Below are 20,484 nucleotides of genomic sequence, written 5' to 3' on the forward strand. Positions count from 1 at the left end.
GGGGCAGCTAAATAACATCGCAGATTTTTTGGTACATTTAATGCTCCGGTTGAACCAACACGGAGTTATGTCAAGGCTTTGTATCAACAAAGTAACCAGATGTAACCAGTGTCGCTCCACGGAAAGCAACATCCTAAACCTGCGTGTGGTCTATATCCTTTCAGCTCCAGGTAACAACGACACCACCGCTTCTCTTTTTGTGAACGTAGTGAGCGATGATTATGATGATTCCGATGATCATTCCGATGATCTTTACAAGGACCAGTGCAATGTGTGCGACTCAGAACTAATGAAGGAAAACTTTTTCATCTCCCCTGATCTGATAACTCTCTATCTGCCATGGACAGATGACCCAACAAACTTAAGAGTGCCCGTAACACCAAGTGAAAACATCAGTATTCGTGTGAACGGTGGAGAACAGATGTATCGCCTGGCCTCTGTGATTTGTCACATAAACTTGAGCTCAAATGTTGACCACTTTTATACATATGTGCTTAAGGAAGAAAAGATCATCAAGGCTGATGATCATTGGATATCAGCTGGAGACAGCAAAGCTGTAGACAGCAAAGCTGACATTTACAAAAATGGAACGATCTACTTGTATGAAAAATGCACATAAGCACATCGCCAAGACAATACCTAAAAGAAACATAACATAACATAAAAGAAAGATAAGAATAAGAAAGTTATTCTTTGCTTTTTACAGGATTTTTTTTATAAAACAGTATGATTTCACCAAGGCTGAGGATGAGTGCATATCAGCTGTGGACAGCAAAGCTGATATTTAGAAAGTAGGAACATTTTATGAAAAGTACACATAATAACACATCGCCTAGACAAGAGCTCAAGAAACCTGCCAAGACACAAGCAAAGAAAAATAACATCCATCCATTTTCTATACCCGCTTAATCCAACTGTTGGGTGGCACGGGGCAGGAGCCTATCCCAGCCGTCATTAGGCGAGAGGCAGGGTACACCCTGGACAGGTTGCCAGTCCATCACCACACAGAGACAAACGACCACTCACATATTCCGTGGGACAATTTAGCGGCATGCATTTGGACGGTGGGAGGAAACCGGAGTACCTCGAGAGAACCTACGGGAGCACAGAAAGGCCCCAGCCGGGAAGGAAAATAACATGAAAAAGAAAATAAATAGATTAGAATTAGAACATAAATTTGTTTTTTTTGTGTTTATTTTTGCCTTTATACAGGATGTTTATTTTTATAGAACAAAAGCACTTATATAAAACAATTTATACCAAAAAAAAATACAGTGTGTATACATTTATATATTTCTTTTAGAAAATGTGTCATTGAATTAAATAAATACTTAATTTATCATGAAATGGGAGATTGATTTATTGTAGAAATACTAAGCAACAGTTAATAATTAATTAAACATTTAAAAAGGTCATTGCGCATCACTATTGCTGATGGTAGGAATGACCTGGCGCATTCTTTGTTGTATATATGTAGCAGAATAAACATATGCATCTGCATGTGTGTTTAAATGCATGTTCATTTGTGTAAATTGATCTCCATGTTTAACATGTATAAATAATTATAGGTCTTCGCTTTAGCGGCAGCCGAGGCCCTTCTGTGAAGCTCCTAAGCCATACTTTGAACCCTGGAGAATTTTTTATATAGAACAATTCTTGTCACCAAATAAAATTCCAACTTCTTATGTTTATCTTTCAAAAAAAAGTGAAACAAGTTTATCAAGAAGCTGAACTGGTGTTGCCAACCAGTTTTGCAAAGAACTGCGTTCGATTTTTTTTTGCATGATTTGGAAGAAGGCCACACAAATTAAAGGGTACATACTATAAAAAATATAGTTTATTTATTTATTTAACCGGTATGAAACCTCTGAGTTGTGTTAAAGCGATACAATGTAACTTCTCAAAAAGCCCACTATGGAGCTCCCCCTACAGGCTTGGAGGTAATGTACGGTTACACCCTTTCGGTTTCACTTTTCACAATTGTTGACGAACCGGCGAGGAGTTATAAGGTGCAAGCTATGTCGACCGAGAAGGTAAGAGTAATCAAATGTACCTGGGAGCGTGAGAGGGGTCTATTTGTTTTTACGGTAGGTGTTCCAGAAAGCAAGTCGAAGTACTTCCGCTCAGCTCTGGGGCCAATCGTAATATTAAAACTCATTCTAGCCGCACAATTTTTTTCAAGCTGTTATTTTAAGGTAGAAATGTTACATAGTATTACTTTAAGGTTAGAACGAATGGAGACCACACCACTGCTCTTTCGAAGGTCTTTTTATTTTCCAACCTTTCCTCACCGAACATCAGAAAAAAGACGCGCGATTACAATGATGCAAACATTAGCACAAATAAGTAAAATATGGAGCATATGACAAAATAAAATGCCAAATAAATGATAAAATGGGAGCTCACCTTTCCTCACCGAACATCAGAAAAAAGAGGAAGAGTTTAGGCGGGACCGTGTCTTTTGTCACAGATGTTGCTCCCCCATAAAAGAATGTACAGAAACCGAAAAAGAAAACAAAAGTTCCACCTGACTAGTCTTATAAATGTCATAAAAACAATTAAAGACAATAATTTTGTGGAATTATACACAGCCAAATTAACCCTTGTTACACTCACCCCCTTAGAATTACACAAAATTCTTGGCAAAAAAAATTCTTACGACGGGCTCACCACCTGTGGGAGGGGCCAAGCGGGTTAGGTGCAATGTGAGCTGGGTGGCAGGCGAAGGCGGAGACCTTGGCGGTCTGATCCTTGGCTACTGAAGTGGGCTCTTGGGACGTGGAACGCCCCCCCCGATCTGAATCAGAGTGGTGTTTTGTTATTGGACTTCTGTGCTCGTCACGGACTGTCCATAACGAACACCATGTTCAGGCATAAGGGTGTCCATATGAGCACTTGGCACCAGGACACCCTTGGCCGCAGCTCGATGATCGACTTTGTGGTTGTATTGTCGGACTTGCGGCCGTATGTCCTGGACACTTGGGTGAAGAGAGGGGCGGAGCTGTCAACTGATCACCACCTGGTGGTGAGTTGGCTCCGCTGGTGGGGAGGAAGCCGGTCAGACCTGGCAGGCCCAAACGTATCATGAGGATCTGCTGGGAACGTCTGGCGGAATCCCCTGTCAGAAGGAGTTTCAACTCCCACCTCCGGCAGAGCTTCAACCATGTCCCTGGGGAGGTGGGGGACATTGAGCTCGAATGGGCCATTTTCCGTGCCTCCATTGTTGAGGCGGACAACCGGAGCTGTGGCCGTAAGGTGGTCGGGGCCTGTTGTGGCCGCAATCCCTGAACCCGCTGGTGGACACCAGTGGTGAGGGAAGCCGTCAAGCTGAAGAAGGAGTCCTATCGGGCCTTTTTGGCCAGTGGGACTCTGGAAGCAGCTGTAGCGTGCTCGGTGGCAATTATATATATCAAATATAAGGATTTATCTTAAACCTCGAATTAAGTGCACCACCTACCTATAATTTACTTTAAGTGACAGTCAGGTAGGAAAACTGTTAAAATATTACGATCCTGGTATGTTAAATTAATAATCAGTTAATAATCAATTAATAATCAATTAATAATCAGTCTCATATCTCGCTACTTTCGTGAAGTTCTCGTTTGGTTGGACAGACATTACGTAAAGAAAGCATACGACACAATCTGTGATTATAACATATATATATATAGATATATGAACTGTTTATTAAAATGATATGACCAAAACATGAACCTTTAAAACAAACAGGAGATGCATTGAATATGGGTGATTATATAAAACACTTAGTGAATGGAAAATAAAATATGGGGAATGGGGAGATACTGGATGTATTCAAATAGTTTAGGTTGGCTGACTATTTGACGCTAAATACTGACATTTCGGATTAATTTATCATTCTGTGAAAGCCTCGAGACATCCATCAAACCCACTTTAAGGTGAAAACGGGTCGGTCTTACTGTGCTGAAGTTCTGCTTAGTCAGCTCGGAACACGGCAGCGGCCACGCGGGGTCCGGGGGGATTTCTCTTCCGCTCTCTGGGCCTTCCTGGGTGTGGTGGCTGACTTTAGCGGACTTCTCAGTTGCTTCTTTCACCGGGAAACGGGAACGATGGTGCAGAGGGCTGTGGTTAGATGATCGAATCTTCTGAGTGTCAGTGGGTCCGTTGCTTCTCTGATGAAGTGAACTTAAGTTCACAGAAGATTAATAAAAGGTTGCTTGGAGTTGGCTTTCTGGGTAGGAAAACTTCATTCTGTTCTTATCTTCGTTCGGGTCTTTCTTTCTCGTCTCCGGGGTCTCACTGGGTTCTGGACGGTTTCCTCCGGTCGTCCTCTGCATCGCTCATCCTCACGTCCTTCAGGTCTCTCCTGAGATTATGGGAAAACTCCCAAACTCTGGTGAGCTCTTCTCTTCTGCTCAAACCATCTCTATATCTCTCTGAGCAACTGTTCTCTGCTCAAATCTCCTTCTGAAACTCTGGGTTGGAACTCTTCTGGAACAAAACTAGAAGCAAGAGGCGAGAGAACGAGAGCGAGAGTGAGAGGGGCAGTGTTTTTCGCGGGCTCCGGGTTTTGACTCTCGGAGGCGGGGCATGACGTAAGCTTACACTACTCTTTCAGCCAATGACATGCCCGAACTGTGTGCATGTCTGCCCGGGTTTCTGTGTAAGGTGATCTGTGCTATATGGGAATTTCTGGATAGAACAAAGAAAACTCTTATTTCTCCATTACTCCGTCTCATAGAACATTTGTCTCGGTGATTCTGAAAACACCACATCTTGTTAAGATATGCAGATTAAAGATATAACATAGACTTGCAATATAAAGACATCAAAATAACACACAACGTAATTGATGATTATGACTTTCAAAATTCAGATGAATATCTATGAAATCGTGACATATGAATAGTGAACCACACAATGTTAATTTTCTGTGTTAACAATGGGGACACCAAACAAATACCAAATAGATACCGAAGGGACATCGTTAAAAGTTAATAGTTGCATATATCTTGTCCATTTTACTGAGTCCTCTGGGATTTAAATGTTCAACTAATCAACACTGCAAACCACTAGGGGGCAATGTGGTTCCATCAGGCAGGTTGGGCATTTTCAACCAAGATCAGTTCTTTGTCAATATTTAAGCCAGAATCGTACAAATTGTCTCTATATGCGTCTTGTGATCAAGCTGGAAACCTGAAAGAAATTGTATACGGTTATCAAACACATTTAATATAGTTTTAAGATTCGACTAAAAGTGAGTCTTATGAAGTCTTCTCAGTTTGTGGGTAGCCATCTGGTCTCTTTCTCTGGGGGGAGAGGGTGTTAATATGTCAATTTGATTCATGGTGAAGATAAGATAGTGAGGTCTCCCACTTTTCCAACAGAGAGATCCTTTGTTCATTCGAGTTTTCCAATTTTTAGGGCAAGTGTCTGTTGCTTATTTTTCACTCCCAAAAGCTCTTAAGAGGGTAGAAGGTTAACGTAAATTAGGCAGTTTCTGTCTCTTTTTCCTTTGTGGAAAGAAAATGAAGATCTGGTTTATATCCACATACGTAAACATCCCCCACAGGAATGTTGGTTTTGTCAGAGACTGAAGGCCTCTTAATCCACACGGCACTGTGACTGCTACAACAGACATTACGTAAAGAAAGCATACGACACAATCTGTGATTATAACATATATATAGATGTATGAACTATTTATTAAAATGATATGACCAAAACATGAACCTATAAAACAAACAGGAGATGCATTGAATATGGGTGATTATATAAAACACTTAGTGAATGGAAAATAAAATATGGGGAATGGGGAGATACTGGATGTATTCAAATAGTTTAGGTTGGCTGACTATTTGACGCTAAATACTGACATTTCGGATTAATGTATCATTCTGTGAAAGCCTCGAGACATCCATCAAACCCACTTTAAGGTGAAAACGGGTCGGTCTTACTGTGCTGAAGTTCTGCTTAGTCAGCTCGGAACACGGCAGCGGCCACGCGGGGTCCGAGGGGATTTCTCTTCCGCTCTCTGGGCCTTCCTTAGCCTGGGAATTCCCATGCTGCTTTGCGCTCGATTTCATTCTCACTGCAAAGTCAGCCTGGAAACCACCGCCCTTATTTTTGCCAGAGTTTGGGAACCAATCACAGAACGGGGGGGGGCGGCGGCAGCAAGACGATGACGACGTCTATGCGCTACACCGAAGCTTGTAGAGTGTTAATTCAACATGACAGCGGACACAACGTTACCGTTCAATGCAGCCTTAGAAAGTGTTTCGGAGTAGATTCACCCTAGGGTCATTTGAACCGTGACATCCAGCCAAGTAGCCCACCCGAAGTTTTTCCGATATTGGCTGAACATCAGCTGAGTTACCGAGTTATCCCGAATAGCTTAGTACAAGCGCTAACGGACCCTGGCAGTATCTCCAAAATTACCACACTAAAATCACATGTCATGAAACCAAACTTCTACAGTAGTACAAATATGGTCTGTACTCACAAAACGATGCATTTGGAAGTTTGTACATAGTCCAGGAGTTTATTATTATCATCAACACAAGCCTGATAGCTTTTCTGCTGCTAAAGCTACGTCAACGTCACTTCTGGGAGCTTCAAAGTAAGATGAGGGTTGAGCTACTACTGTAGACAACAAAGCAAGGCTGCTCAATTTCTCCATTATTAAAATAAATTCACAACTCTACAACATAAAAATTCATGTAGAATATAGCATATAGGCCTACTTTGTTGTCAATTTAAGTAGCTTAGAGCGCAAGTTTACTTTTATTTTCCATTTTTTTCTTCTTCCTCGTTGAATTTCTGTCGTCATCTGGTATAAGTGATACAATTGGCTATGAATCGCGCGCAAAGCAGCATGGGAAATACCTGACGTCATTTGATAGACATTCGTAGCGCCCAATAAACGGCTCTAGGCATTCGTAAACCACGCCTCAAATACGAGAAAATGCACACCTAGTTCCCAGACCACCATCTCATCGAGATTGTGGACGCGTCAGCCAGGCTAGGCCTTCCTGGTTGTGGTGGCTGACTTGAGCGGACTTCTCAGTTGGTTCTTTCACCGGGAAACGGGAACGATGGTGCCGAGGGCTGTGGTTAGATGATCGAATCTTTCGAGTGTCAGTGGGTCCGTTGCTTCTCTGATGAAGTGAACTTAAGTTCACAGAAGATTAATAAAAGGTTGCTTGGAGTTGGTTTTCTTGGTAGGAAAACTTCATCCTGTTCTTATCTTTGTTCGGGTCTTTCTTTCTCGTCTCACTGGAGGGCGTCCTCCGGTCGTCCTCTGCATCGCTCATCCTCACGTCCTTCCGCTCTCTCCTGAGATTATGGGAAAACTCCCAAACTCTGGTGAGCTCTTTTCTTCTGCTCAAACCATCTCCAAATCTCTCTGAGCAACTGTTCTCTGCTCAAATCTCCTTCTGAAACTCTGGGTTGGAACTCTTCTGGAACAAGTGGCATGAAGCCAGAAACAAGACGCCTGAAGCGAGAGCCAGAAAACGAGAGAACTAGAGTTAGAGAGTGTTTTTCGCGGGCTCCGGGTTTTGACTCTCGGAGGCGGGGCGTGACGTAAGCTTACACTACTCTTTCAGCCAATGATATGCCTGAACTGTGTGCATGTCTGCCTGGGTGTCTGTGTAAGATGATCTGTGCTATATGGGAATTTCTGGATAGAACAAAGAAAACTCTTATTTCTCCATTACTCCGTCTCATAGAACATTTGTCTCGGTGATTCTGAAAACACCACATCTTTTTAAGATATGCAGATTAAAGATATAACATAGACTTGCAATATAAAGACATCAAAATAACACACAACGTAATTGATGATCATGACTTTCAAAATTCAGATGAATATCTATGAAATCGTGACATATGAATAGTGAACCACACAATGTTAATTTTCTGTGTTAACAATGGGGACACCAAACAAATACCAAATAGATACCGAAGGGACATCGTTAAAAGTTAATAGTTGCATATATCTTGTCCATTTTACTGAGTCCTCTGGGATTTAAATGTTCAACTAATCAACACTGCAGACCACTAGGGGGCAATGTGGTTCCATCAGGCAGGTTGGGCATTTCCAACCAAGATCAGTTCTTTGTCAATATTTAAGCCAGAATCGTACAAATTGTCTCTATATGCGTCTTGTGATCAAGCTGGAAACCTGAAAGAAATTGTATACGGTTATCAAACACATTTAATATAGTTTTAAGATTCGACTAAAAGTGAGTCTTATGAAGTCTTCTCAGTTTGTGGGTAGCCATCTGGTCTCTTTCTCTGGTGGGAGAGGGTGTTAATATGTCAACCGCGATTCACGGTGAAGATAAGATAGTGAGGTCTCCAACATCTCCAACAGAAAGGTTCTTTGTTCATTCGAGTTTATCCCAATTTATGGAGAGCGTCTGTTGCGAGTTCGATGCCCCAAAAACTCTCAAAAGGATAGAAGGTTAACGTAAATTAGGCAGTTTCTGTCTCTTTTTCCTTTGTGGAAAGAAAATGAAGATCTGGTTTATATCCACATACATAAACATCCCCCACAGGAATGTTGGTTTTGTCAAAGTTTGAAAAACTCTTAATCCACACGGCACTATGACTGCTACACAGCTGATGGGTACCGACAGGCCAAGCGGAATGTGGCCTCGACGGTTGCTGAGGCAAAAACTCGGACTTGGGAGGAGCTTGGAAAGGGCCATGGAGAATGATTTCCGGACGGCCTCAAAGAGTTTCTGGTCCACCATCCGGCGGCACAGGGGGGGGAGCGGTACACCGTCAACACCGTGTATGGTGAGGGCGGGGCTCTGCTGACCTCATCTAGGGACGTCGTGAGTCGGGGAATACTTCGAGGGCCTCCTCAATCCTACCGACACGACTTCCGATGAGGAAGCAGAGTTGGGGGGCTCGGACGTGGGGCCTCCCATTTCTGGGGCTGAGGTTGCTGAGGTGGTCAAAAAACTCCTCGGTGGCAAGGCCCCGGGGGTGGATGAGGTCCGTCCTGAGTTCCTCAAGGCTCTGGATGTGGTGGGGCTGTCTTGGTTGACACGCCTCTGCAGCATCGTGTGGATATTGGGGGCAGTACCTCTGGACTGGCAGATCGGGGTGGTGGTCCCCCTCTTTAAAAAAGGGGGCCGGAGGGTGTGTTCCAACTATAGGGGGATCACACTCCTCAGCCTCCCTGTTAAGGTCTCTTCGGGGGTACTGGAGAGGAGGATCCGCTGGATAACCGAATCTCGGATTCAGGAGGTGCAGTGTGGTTTTCGTCCTGGCCGTGGAACAGTAGACCAGTTCTATACAGTGTTGTATAGTAACAAAGTAAAAAATACTTTACTACTGTACTTAAGTATATTTTGGAATACTTTGTACTTTCCTCGAGTTTAAAATTTTTTGACAACTTACACTTTTACTTCACTATATTTCCGGACTTAATTGCATACTTTTACTTCAATACATTTTCATTGTTCGGTTTAGTTACTCGTTACAAAAGAGAGAGAGAGAGAGAAAAAAAAACGCAACAGTGTTTTAACCCCATGCATGTTATGCCTGCCCAAAGACGTGGAAATTCTATCTTACAGAAACTCCACTTTTTTAGGTTTTAAGGTAGTTTCACAAAAAAAGGTCTTCCTCTTCAGATGCCAGATAAGCTGCAGTTCCCTCCCAATTCTTTTTTTCTTTTGTATAATGACCGGTTGTGTGTGCACCTCCTATAGCTTGTGAAGTACAGTAATCGTAACAGCTTTTTTTTCTTGGTGATGTTGGCCGCATTTTCTGTACTGAGTTATTTTATTTACTTTTTAGAAAGGTTTACAAAAGGGGTTTCAAACTGGACTCCCTCTTCAGATGCCAGATACACTTTAGTTTTCTCCTATTTTTTTCTTTAAATTTTGTTTATAATGATGGCAATAACAGTAGCAGCCTCTTTTGTTTAATTTTTTTTCTTAATGGTGTAATGTACGCCTCATTTTCAGCACTGACCTTACTTGAAGAAGAAAAACTTAAAGGTTCACAAAGTTGGTATTTTCTCTCTAAACCTGGTCTAAATTTTGCCTGCACTTGGTTGTGTGTAGATTTTAAGTGTATTTGATCTTCAAAGTTTACCAAAATGTAAAAAATGTCATCCAAACTGCATTTGCCTTGTTTACGTTTTACTTATACTTTTCATTACATTACTTAAAGGTAGGGTAGGAGATCCTGGATTTTGAGTCCAGCGAAGCTGCATTTTGAAAATACACCGGTAAAAAGTCCCAACCCTTTTCTTCACTTTCCCCCCGAAGGCACGCCTCTAGAGTACATGAACGCGCACGAGCACGAAGGTGCACGAGCGCTGTTCTGACAGCAAGCATCGATCGTTGCCGTATTTAGTATTTAGTTTATGCTAACTATACGTTTAATAATGCTAGGTGCTAGCCAAGCTGGCTCTAGTTTAGCTTCCTGCCAAGCTTCTGGACGCGTAATTCGTTCACGGAGCAGGGTACGCGCACAGGGGGAAGGAGGGGGAGGGGGAGGGAGGAGCAGATTGCAGTTTGATAGACGGCATCAGAATCCAATCATTGTGAACGGTCCGTTCACAATGATTGGATACTGTTTTTCCTAGATTGTACGTTCTAGATAGCCTGATAAACCAGCCTAAATGGATTGGATGTCTAATTTAGTCTGGCACCGATCAATGGATACAACGGAACATTGTTGATGAGCACAACCCGTTGTCTTTCAAACCGCGTCTGTGCCTATAGGCCAACGCTCTGACCAATCAGCGCAACTGACTGTGACGTAGTAAGCGCGACAGAAAGCTTTGGTGGGAGGGGACTCTTCCAAAACTGATGCCAAGCACAGATTCTATAATAGGACAGATACGCCACTCACGGTGCATTTCCGGTTTCCAACGAGGCGATTTTGGTTGCAGTTCCACCCTCTTTCCACGTGGGGCGCCCAATTTTGGAGACCAGAATGAATGGAGTCCTATGGAGCTATACGCCCTTTCGTGCCCTTATCTCAAGATATAATTTTTTCTCTAGTAATTCGAATGTTGTTTTCGAAAGAGGGTGTTTAGAAAATACCCATGGCTGAGTTTTAGATTTTTAGAGCCACTCATTTGCTTAAAAAAAGGATTTGAAGTGTATATGACGTCATACATAGCTGGTCGACCAGCTGTCATTAGCACAATGCTAGCGCGTTGTGGACAACAAGAAGCCAACCAGTAAGAAATCAAAGGGATATATGTACTCGTTCAGTTGATTTTTTACTTGAAACCCATGTTGAGCTCTCAGAAACTACATTCAAATCTGAGCGCTCTTGAGGAGACTTAGGTGAAACTGACCATTTGTAGCATCTAGCTCCATTGGGCCCCATTCATTCTGGTCTCCACCGACGCTCCCAGTGGAATTCTGGTGGAACTGCAGCCAAAAAGCCGGTACAATGGGGCTTAATAGAGAGTGGCAAGGCTGTTCGTTATAATGGCTGTGTGCCAAGGCTGAATCAAACGAGCACTGTTCCATTGCCGCCGCCATCTTTCTTGTTGTGCTTTCGCTTGTCTATGTTCGCTTCCACTGCCCAACGTCGCACTGCTCTGTCGTCACTCCCTCAGAACCCTCTGGCCCGCCCGCGTTGATTCAAAACACATCTCTGCGTTGTGATTGGTTTAGTTGCCATCTGCCAGATTCAGGGCAGTATTTTCAAAATGACAAGTGGATCGAGGCCAGACCCAACCGCAGGCAAAACATTTTGCCGTCCAGCAGTTGGCGCTGGTTTTCCAGGCTACGTTCTAGAGGCCACTAAAACTTTTCATATTTGTGTCAAAACTTTTAATTAATTGGTTGCAATTGGGTTTGTGAAGAGTATTTCAAGCAATATGTAAAAAAATGTTCCAGAAAAAGATCCCCTACCCTGCCTACATCTATTTTTATAGTAATTCACATACTTAAGTACAAGATGTTTCGGATACTTTAAGACTTTAACTCAAGTAACATTTCAGTCAGTGACTTGGACTTTTACCAAAGTCATATTTTGGAGGGGTACCTATACTTTTACTTGAGTGTGAGATTTCAGTACTTTATACAACACTGGATATAACCGGAAAAAAACGCACGACTGCGCGTGTTCTGATGCAAGTCCGTGATCTGTGTCCAGTGCGAGACAGGATGTCAACACTCCCTTTAAGCCTCTTAAAGCGCTAATGAAAGTGACCGCTTATTGTCCGGAAGACAGATGGTTTCTGTCTTGATTAAGTTTTAATTTTCCTGACGGATAAGGCGGACAGGCTTGTCCCGCTGTGTCCATGGACCAGCTCATCTCTCGCTCCGCATCCTGCGTGAGAGGATCTGGTGTGTGAATGTGCGCGTTTTTCTCCGGGCGGACGTGTTGGGTTGTGTCTCCATCAGCAGCAGGCGGGTGGTCTCGCGATTTTTACTCGGACGAAACGGAAAACTTCAGAAAGTGGAGAAAAACATTTGCGGAAAACTTTGGCATTCCTCGTGAAACGCCGAGGCGTGCGTGATGTTTACGCAAACACTGATGGGGACTCCTGCGTCTGCTTATCATGCACATCAATAACCCGAGCACAAGTAAGTGGAGAAAATTCATTTCTTCTGTCAGAAATCTGATGACATGCCAAAGCAAATTATGTGCACAGTACCTTTTGAATACTTCCAGTAACCTATAACACAGCAACGAAATTGACTGTTTTGAAACAAAAAAAAAGAGAAGTAAACAGAGAATAAATGGAACGGATTGAATGTGTAAAACTGCAATGCTCAAAGTTGGAAGAAATGTAGTTTAATTAGAAGCCAGTCCACAAAAAATAAATGATCTACTTTTGTAATGTTGATCAATTCCAGTTTCTTTCCCTCAAACAATTCCTTCTAGCTTCTCGAATGTGAGGATCCCTGTCTTTGATTTTTTATTTTTTTTGTCTTTGATAAGAACAATTCTAACGAATAAACCGTAAACCTAAAAAGTACATTCAGATAAGGAGGTATCTAGGTTATTTGCTGCCTCAAACCTGGTGTGCAATGAATTAAAAAAATGCCTCAGGCACTGTTTATTCATGTCATCAGTGCTTTGAATTATTCATTCGTGTGATTTGGCACAAAAATCCATGTCCCAGTTTTGCTGTGACTCATCTGGAATACAACTTTTTTTGGATGGAGAGCTTAGCTCCACACACAGGCATGAACATGGCTGAAAGGGTGATATGACTCAGAAATCAGGGTGATGACCCACTGCTGTCCGCCATAAAGCTGCCCCCGATTAGCCTTTTACTGGCGTGTGTTTGACTTGCCATGACTTACCTTGCTGATATGACAATGATAAGGGGGGCAAACACATGAAGGCCAACAATGTCACAAGCAACATTTCATGTTTTTTTTTTTTTTTTAACTTTATGGAAACAAAGTTCGGGAAAAACTATTTGCCACAATCTCTTAAAGTTTGCATGAGTTTGTCTTTTCCTGTGCAGGCAATATGAAGACGAACTCGGTGACACATCAGTTACACTGGGGCATCCTTTTGCTCTGCACAGTAAATCTTTGCATCCAACCAGTGTCCAGTGGCAACCAAAGCTCCCGAGGACAGACAGGTGAGTGTCAGACGTAGCCAGACCACTCACACACCCAGGGGGGCTAATTATGGTTCCTGGTCACTGATCTGTTTGCCTGATGGGGAGCTCCCTTTAAAGCAACAAGATCCTGAGACTGACTCTGCTTGTTACGACAAACAAATGCACATTTGAGAGGGTATTTCAGGTCTCATAGCTTTGTATGACTGTATAGAAAGGAAGGCATATGAAGAAACGCCCCACAGTGACTACGACATTCTTGTTGAAATACTTGATTAAATAATTTATTTTTAAGCTGCATTTTAGTCTCTCTGTGTAGACTACACTAGATTGGTGAGTCTCGTTGTTCCAAACGTTTCCAAAGTCTTGTAACATAATATATTCTGAGAACTGCCTACTGACTTTAAATGTATACGTAAAAGAACGGTGTTTGTGTCAGAAATTATGTGAAGCATAAGCATAAAGCAGTGTAAAATGGAAATATTCAAGGAAAATATCTGTTAATAGCAGTCTTGTACAGATAACTACAACAGCAAGCCTGTGGCCTTTTTTTGTTGTTGTTTGGAATGATTATATGTTTTGCTTTTTGCCTTTTCTTTGATTGCAGGCTGATTTTAAGCACTACTTTAATTGTTCATTTGCATACTGCTTCTGCCAATGTCCCATCCCCCCAAACATTCAGCAACACCATGAATCAGAAGTGAAAAACTTTAAAAAACCTGATTAAATTCCTTTTCTTTTCTTTTCTTTTCTTTTCTTTGAAATGATGCAGAATCAGAAGTGGCTCATAAATGCCTCTTTGTGCTGTTAATTCTACTCATTTCTGGTTATCTGAAACATGAGGTTATGCTAGTGTGTATGGTGATGTCATAGTGATATGTTTTTTCTCCATTTGAAAGTGTTCCTTCCCTTGCCTGTTGCACAAGGGCTGATACTTTTCATCCACTGGGTGGTGCCGTAACATTAAAAACAACCTCATAAGGAATTCAAAGAAAAAAAATGGGCTGCTTTGCTAATGTAACAAAAATACAACTGTTTTCCTTTTAATCTAACAAAGCCAAGAGGGTGTTGCAATCTGACTTTAATTCTGTACTCAGTGGAGGCAGAAGTCACCTAAAATGCCTGTACGTTCATGCTGTTAAAACCGCTCTCTTTACCAACAAAATGTCTCTCTCAGTGTCATCAGAGGAGAGGACGGGGACTTGTGAAGTAGTTGCTGCTCATCGTTGCTGCAATAAGAATAAGATTGAAGAGCGCTCTCAAACAGTCAAGTGTTCCTGCTTCCCAGGGCAGGTAGCAGGGACAACGAGGGCGCTGCCCTCTTGTGTTGAAGGTAACATGACTGAAATCCTCTTCCAGCTCTCTTAAACCAAAATATTCTGACCAGACATGAAAGTAATAGATGTCAAAGTGGGGCCACTTTCACAAGAATCCACTGACACTAAAGCTTTTAAAGACCAAAAGAGTGTGACATATGATTGAGATGTTTTTTTCCCCACACAACTCATTTTTTGGAAGTCCTTCAATCTACAGAGTGACCTTCTGCTGGGGCTATTTTTTTCTCACTCTCTCCAGCTTCCATTGTGCACCAGAAGTGGTGGTGTAAAATGGAGCCGTGTCTGGAAGGGGAGGAGTGCCGAGTTCTCCCTGACCTTACTGGCTGGTCATGCATCTCTGGGAACAAAGTGAAGACCACAAAGGTGAGGAGGGGGACTGCATTAGTCCGAGTCACAGTTCAGTTCATCCATCCATCCAGCTATTAGCAATACCCGATTTATTCTTCAGAGGGTTGCGTGGGGTGCCAAAGCCTATCCCAGCTGACATTGGACAAATGGAGAAGTACACCCCGGACAGGTCGCCAGTCCATCATAGGCATTCAATTAAGTTTTATTTATATAGCAACGATAACAATCTAAAATGTCTCAAGATACTTCACAGAAGCCAGTGCCTTGGAGTGAGCACTAAGGCGACGGCAAGGAAAAAAACGAGAACAAAAACTAGCTTTTGAAATGAAGGAAATCTTGAGCAGAGCCCAGCTCTTAATGGGTGGGGAGGCGTGAGGTTTGGGGAGGGTCGTTGCCTGAACTCGACCAGGTTTAGAGAGAAAAGAAGGGAGTGTGACAGAAGAGAAGACAGGACATAAAAAAGTGAGATTCAGAAACAAAGAGACGAATTCAAACACGCACTGCAACGAAGTACATTAGCATACCTGCAGCATGAATACATGATCTTACAAGATGGAGAGTGGATAAAATGAGGAGAGCCAGCATTTATGGTATTAATTATAGAACGGCTAAGGGGTAATGCAGTGTGCTCATAAGGTTGATGTTGTAAGAATAAACAGAGCAACGAGGCAGATAATTATGTCACTGATGACAGTCATTTGCATTACGGGTGAGTAGGCCAGGACACAATATGAATATGGCATGTATCATTAGCAGAGTGGAAAAATGTGTCATCAACTCCACAAAAGACAAAGCACATAATGGTTTAAGATTAAGACATGGTATTAATAGATGCTTAAATGCAGTCACGTGGCAAGTGTCCTCTTTTTCCCTTTTTTTTTTTTTATGGCTTTACTCCTATGCAAAGTCCGACACACTTGAGGATACTCATCATCAAGCTTTATTTTCATAAGCTCTCCTTTGATGCTGGAAGATTCCACAATCAAGCATAATAACGGCTCCCATTGGCTATATCAACCCACTTGCTCTTACCAGGCACAGCGGGCTCAGAAAACCTAATTCTATAATCTGGTGAATGATGGGGCCAAGAGGACAAACAGTAAATAAGCTGTGAACTAATACTGAGCTGTAAAATCCATGTAATTAAATCTGACGGCCAAAAGAAACCCCATTGCTTTTAGAAACACACTTTCTCAGAAGTTGCCTTTTTGTTGAACTGTTCTTTATATATTATTTATGGGGTGCGAAGCATTTTACAGCGAAACTGGGGCAGGTAAGGGACTGTGCAGCAAGTGATCAGCGGCTTCGCTGTCATCGTGTAGCCATCAGACTATACTCACGTACAAAGGATTAAAGCAGCAGTATACAGTGGTCCTTTACAGTAACCCTCACTTAGTTACTGTTGCTATGTCTGCCAAGCCTTTTGTTCACACACTGCAGTCAGACAGTTTAGATTTGTAGTCACTTATGAAAGAGTGGTTCTTTAATTTCAGTCTTCTCTACCACCTGTTTCAAATGCTATGACGTTAATTGGCTATTACTGCTTATGATTGCTCTCAAATATATTGCCATATGGCCGGGAGTTGCTTTTTACTCCCAAAACGGGCTCAAGGCTACTTTATGGCTCCTTGTTCATGTTCGTTTGCATCTCAGCCCACGCACAGGGAAGCATATGAGAATTTAACCAACGCCAAGGCTATTGAAATGCGAATGCATGCATTCGTTCGACAAGCAGCGATTAGCGTTGCCCCAGGACTATGCAGATATGCATAGGTAGACTACTGATTGGGTGAAAGGTTGGCTTGAAGACAGAGACCAGAACAGAGTTAAACTTTATGTTTATGAAGACTGTTTCAGTGTGATGATGTAACAGGACCTCCAGTAACGCTGCTCTCGGACAGTGATCCGATATCTCAAACATTTGGTTTTGCGAGTTCATTGTCCACAGCTTCTTCTGTTGCTTTGCAAAATAAAAATGACTAACTACAGAAGAAACAGGAAAAGTAGCAACGATTTCTGGTTGTTCCACATGCTCTACATAACCCCAAGTGGCTGCACATGGCTTTAACAGGTGCAAAGCTCTGTGTGGCACCAACACTGTGCTTTGTTGGGACCTTCACTTCACTGAGCCCATGACCACTTAGGAGGTCAGAAATAATATTGCATTCAGAGGTGAAGGCTCTGGTCATGGTCTAATTCAGCTGCAGGCTTTTCCTCTGCAGAGTCAAGTTAAAGTCCCACACAGGATCTTTGTTTGTTGTTGTTTAACTTTTTTTAAAGCTGTAATTTTTCAGATGTTTATCCATCTGTAAGCAACACATCTACTAAATAAGGGTTAGAGAAATTGAAACGTTTGCTTAACGACACCAGCAGCAACTTTTTCTTGACTTTTTCATGTGGCTGCAAGAGCTTGCTTTCTTATTATTACTGATCAGAAGGGATGAAAAGTCCCTACGGTGTGAATAAGGACAACTATGGGTCATTTCTGGGAGAGAGATAACAAAACATTACTCCTATTTAGTGGGCCTTATAATAATCAAAGAAGGTGTCTCGTTGAAAGCTGTGTATTCACTAAAGTTTTTCAGAAGCTTTTGCTGGCATATCTTGACAATAATGCTCACTCTCAATGACTAAACTGAAATTCACTTTTTTGATCAGGCAATCTCTACTCTGTGATAATGTTTCCATAGCCTGCCTTTAAACGATGGAAATAGGCTCTGAAAAGTGAAGGCAATGCAGAAGTGCCTTAAACCTGAGTTTGTTTGTTTTTTTAAATACCAGCAGGGGGCTTCTTATCAGGTTACAAATAGAAGTGAGATTGTTTTGAGGCCTACAACAAGGAGTTTACCATTCTCTTTGGTGCTGTTTACACATACCCGGGTATTTTGATAAACGAAGACCTTTCCCTTCGTTTGTGCCTTTCGTTTATACACAAACGGAGTTATTTCCTCCGAAAACGAAGCTAAAAAAAAACTCCGGCAAAAGTGAAGATTTTTTAAAAACTCCGTTTAGCGTTTGTGTATAAACTGGTTGAAAGAGACAAAAAAGGAGTTTTGGGCAATTGAGAATGAGGAGTTGTCGTCATAGTACAGAGCCCCGCCCCTATCCGCCATGTTGGCAGGATGCTAGCGTGAAAACGCCATTCTCTCGTCCATTGTTTATCTGGCAAGCATGGAGGTACTAGCCGCATTTCTGTTGTTGAGAGCTATACTCGCTTGTGTGATTTTGAAAATTACAGTCATACAATGTATTGACCAACAAAGACGCATTAGGGCTCGGGGCTCATTGTTCTAACACTGCCACCGTCAGGCTTGGCGTAATTTAACAGCTCTTGATAGCGTATTTATGCTGATCAATGTAGACGTGTTTTTTTTTTTAAAAACGGGGCTGTGTGCACCTAGTTATTTTTGCAAACGAAGGTTAGAAAATATGCGTTTATCAAAATACCCGGGTATGTGTAAACAGCACCTTTATCTGTTCTGAGGTAGCTGCTGACCCGGAGGGGGGTGTGGGCGGGGTGAGCACTTGCTCACTCTCCTCCCCTCCCAGGAGACTGTTCTCACAGAGGTGTCAAAACAGGGGTCAGAGAAGGGCCACCTTACTGAAACCAACAGGCATTTTAACCGGTTCATACGTCTCAATAAGACGTCAGAAAATTGTGTCAGATCGTCTAAAAAAAAAAAACGAGGGGGTGGGGGGCATGATATGTCACCGCGAGCTTCTGTGGTCCAACAAGTCTGATCATGACAAGATGGCAGGGAGTCTGAAAAATGTAAGACATTAGACTCTAATTGTTTCACAGTGGTTACATTCAAAGGCACAAAAAAACAACCACTCACAGAAGTGTGAGTAGAAATATGTGACATCATCGTATTTTCAATTAATACAGCTGAAGCGCACTTCCTGTTTAGATTACTTTAGAAGGACTAGCGACTCGTAATCTTTTTATCTTTTTTTTTTTTTTTTTTTTTACCTTGTTGGAAAATGTCATGGGGTTGAGGAAAGATGGTTGGAGAAATTCTTAAGAACTCATGAAAAGACGGCTACGCTATAAGGGAATCTGACCACACTGACGCTAAGTTTATTAGCATATTCAGAAAAGAGGGCAAAAATGTAAATTGTTACCTAATTAAGAAGAGAAAAATACGCACAAGAGAGAAATTGATTGTCATGCCGTCCTTATATCTATACACACAAATCACGGCTAGACTTGAAAGTTTGCTTTGAAAGTTGGGGCTGCAGGGAATTGTGAGACGAAATGATCACCAGTACTGTAAAGCAAGGTCCAGTGTTTCTTATGCTAAAGGAGATAACACAGGACACTCTGAAGCTCCTTTCCTTAGAATGTAAAGAATTCAAACAGCTCATATAAAGGCTGCCACTTAGATGCCTCTGGGTCATTTCACTGAGTTAGGAACCTTCTTAATCAAAGAAGACCATTCAACTGTATGCAATATGCCTGTGCCTTAGACTTAATTGGAAAAGCAAAAGAAATCATCTTTTAGCTACTTGGAAAAAAAAAACATGTCCATCTTTAAAAACAGTCTTGTTGCTATGTCTTTGGATCACTTCCTCAGCATCATCATTTTGCTTCATTACTCACAGCTATAAATTTAGGTCTTGACAAAGTTTTTCAAGATGCAGAGCATCTCTCTTACCACACACACACACATACTTTTTTAGCATTTGGAAAAAATATCTAGCTTTAAAGATCTTATTATTATCTGATCCTACAGATGGTAAGCTGTGACTGAACAGTTGCGTGGAGTTGGGAGCAAAATTTAGTTAATAGTTGATAGAAAACACAGCAAAATCCAGCAACAATGTTCAGCACACCTCCAAGCTTTGACCTTGTGTCACATTTATTGAAATCACTGATGGAAGTGAAAAAAACATTACATTTTTTCTTCTTTTACATCTGTTTTAGGTGGCGCGGTAGCGAGCCAGAAGCTCCACCTAATGAATGCAATCCAAGCCTGACCTGCCGCAGTCAACTTCAGTAACACTGGACCCTGTCAGATAGAGCGAGGAAGAATTGAGATTTAATTAGATATCTCCTGGCTGAGCTTTAAACTGCAAGAACTCATTATTTTAATTTCCTTTGTCTTGGAACAATTCTGTTTTGCTTCAATCCCATGGAGAGGACAATCTATTACCAATTGACTTGAGATAAAATGATGCAGCACCTTTTTTCCCATTGCAGGCCGAGAGCTCCTGCGAAAGTCTTTGTTTTTGTGCTTGAAATGCTGGGCA

The 20,484-nt window shown here is 42.0% G+C and overlaps 1 protein-coding gene across 1 annotated transcript; it reads left to right on the top strand.

Annotated features, from left to right (window-relative positions):
* Window positions 1–13,452: 13,452 nt before the first annotated feature.
* Window positions 13,453–15,309, top strand: LOC142390145 (chemokine-like protein TAFA-2). The gene is made up of 3 exons (XM_075475515.1): window positions 13,453–13,567; window positions 14,724–14,879; window positions 15,122–15,309. Exons 1-3 carry the CDS (start codon window positions 13,453–13,455, stop codon window positions 15,307–15,309), a joined length of 459 nt encoding a protein of 152 aa, XP_075331630.1.
* The last annotated feature ends 5,175 nt before the right edge of the window (window positions 15,310–20,484 follow it).

Source organism: Odontesthes bonariensis, chromosome 10 (genome assembly GCF_027942865.1).
Source record: "Odontesthes bonariensis isolate fOdoBon6 chromosome 10, fOdoBon6.hap1, whole genome shotgun sequence".
NCBI classification, from domain to species: domain Eukaryota; kingdom Metazoa; phylum Chordata; class Actinopteri; order Atheriniformes; family Atherinopsidae; genus Odontesthes; species Odontesthes bonariensis.

What these genes read in the sequence shown, in the direction of transcription:
- LOC142390145 (XM_075475515.1), top strand. Translation starts at nt 13,453, where the DNA reads ATGAAGACGAACTCGGTGACACATCAGTTACACTGGGGCATCCTTTTG. An exon ending in AAGCTCCCGAGGACAGACAG is followed by an intron (nt 13,568 to 14,723) that starts GTGAGTGTCAGA and finishes TGTCTCTCTCAG; the next exon opens with TGTCATCAGAGGAGAGGACG. An exon ending in GCTGCCCTCTTGTGTTGAAG is followed by an intron (nt 14,880 to 15,121) that starts GTAACATGACTG and finishes CACTCTCTCCAG; the next exon opens with CTTCCATTGTGCACCAGAAG.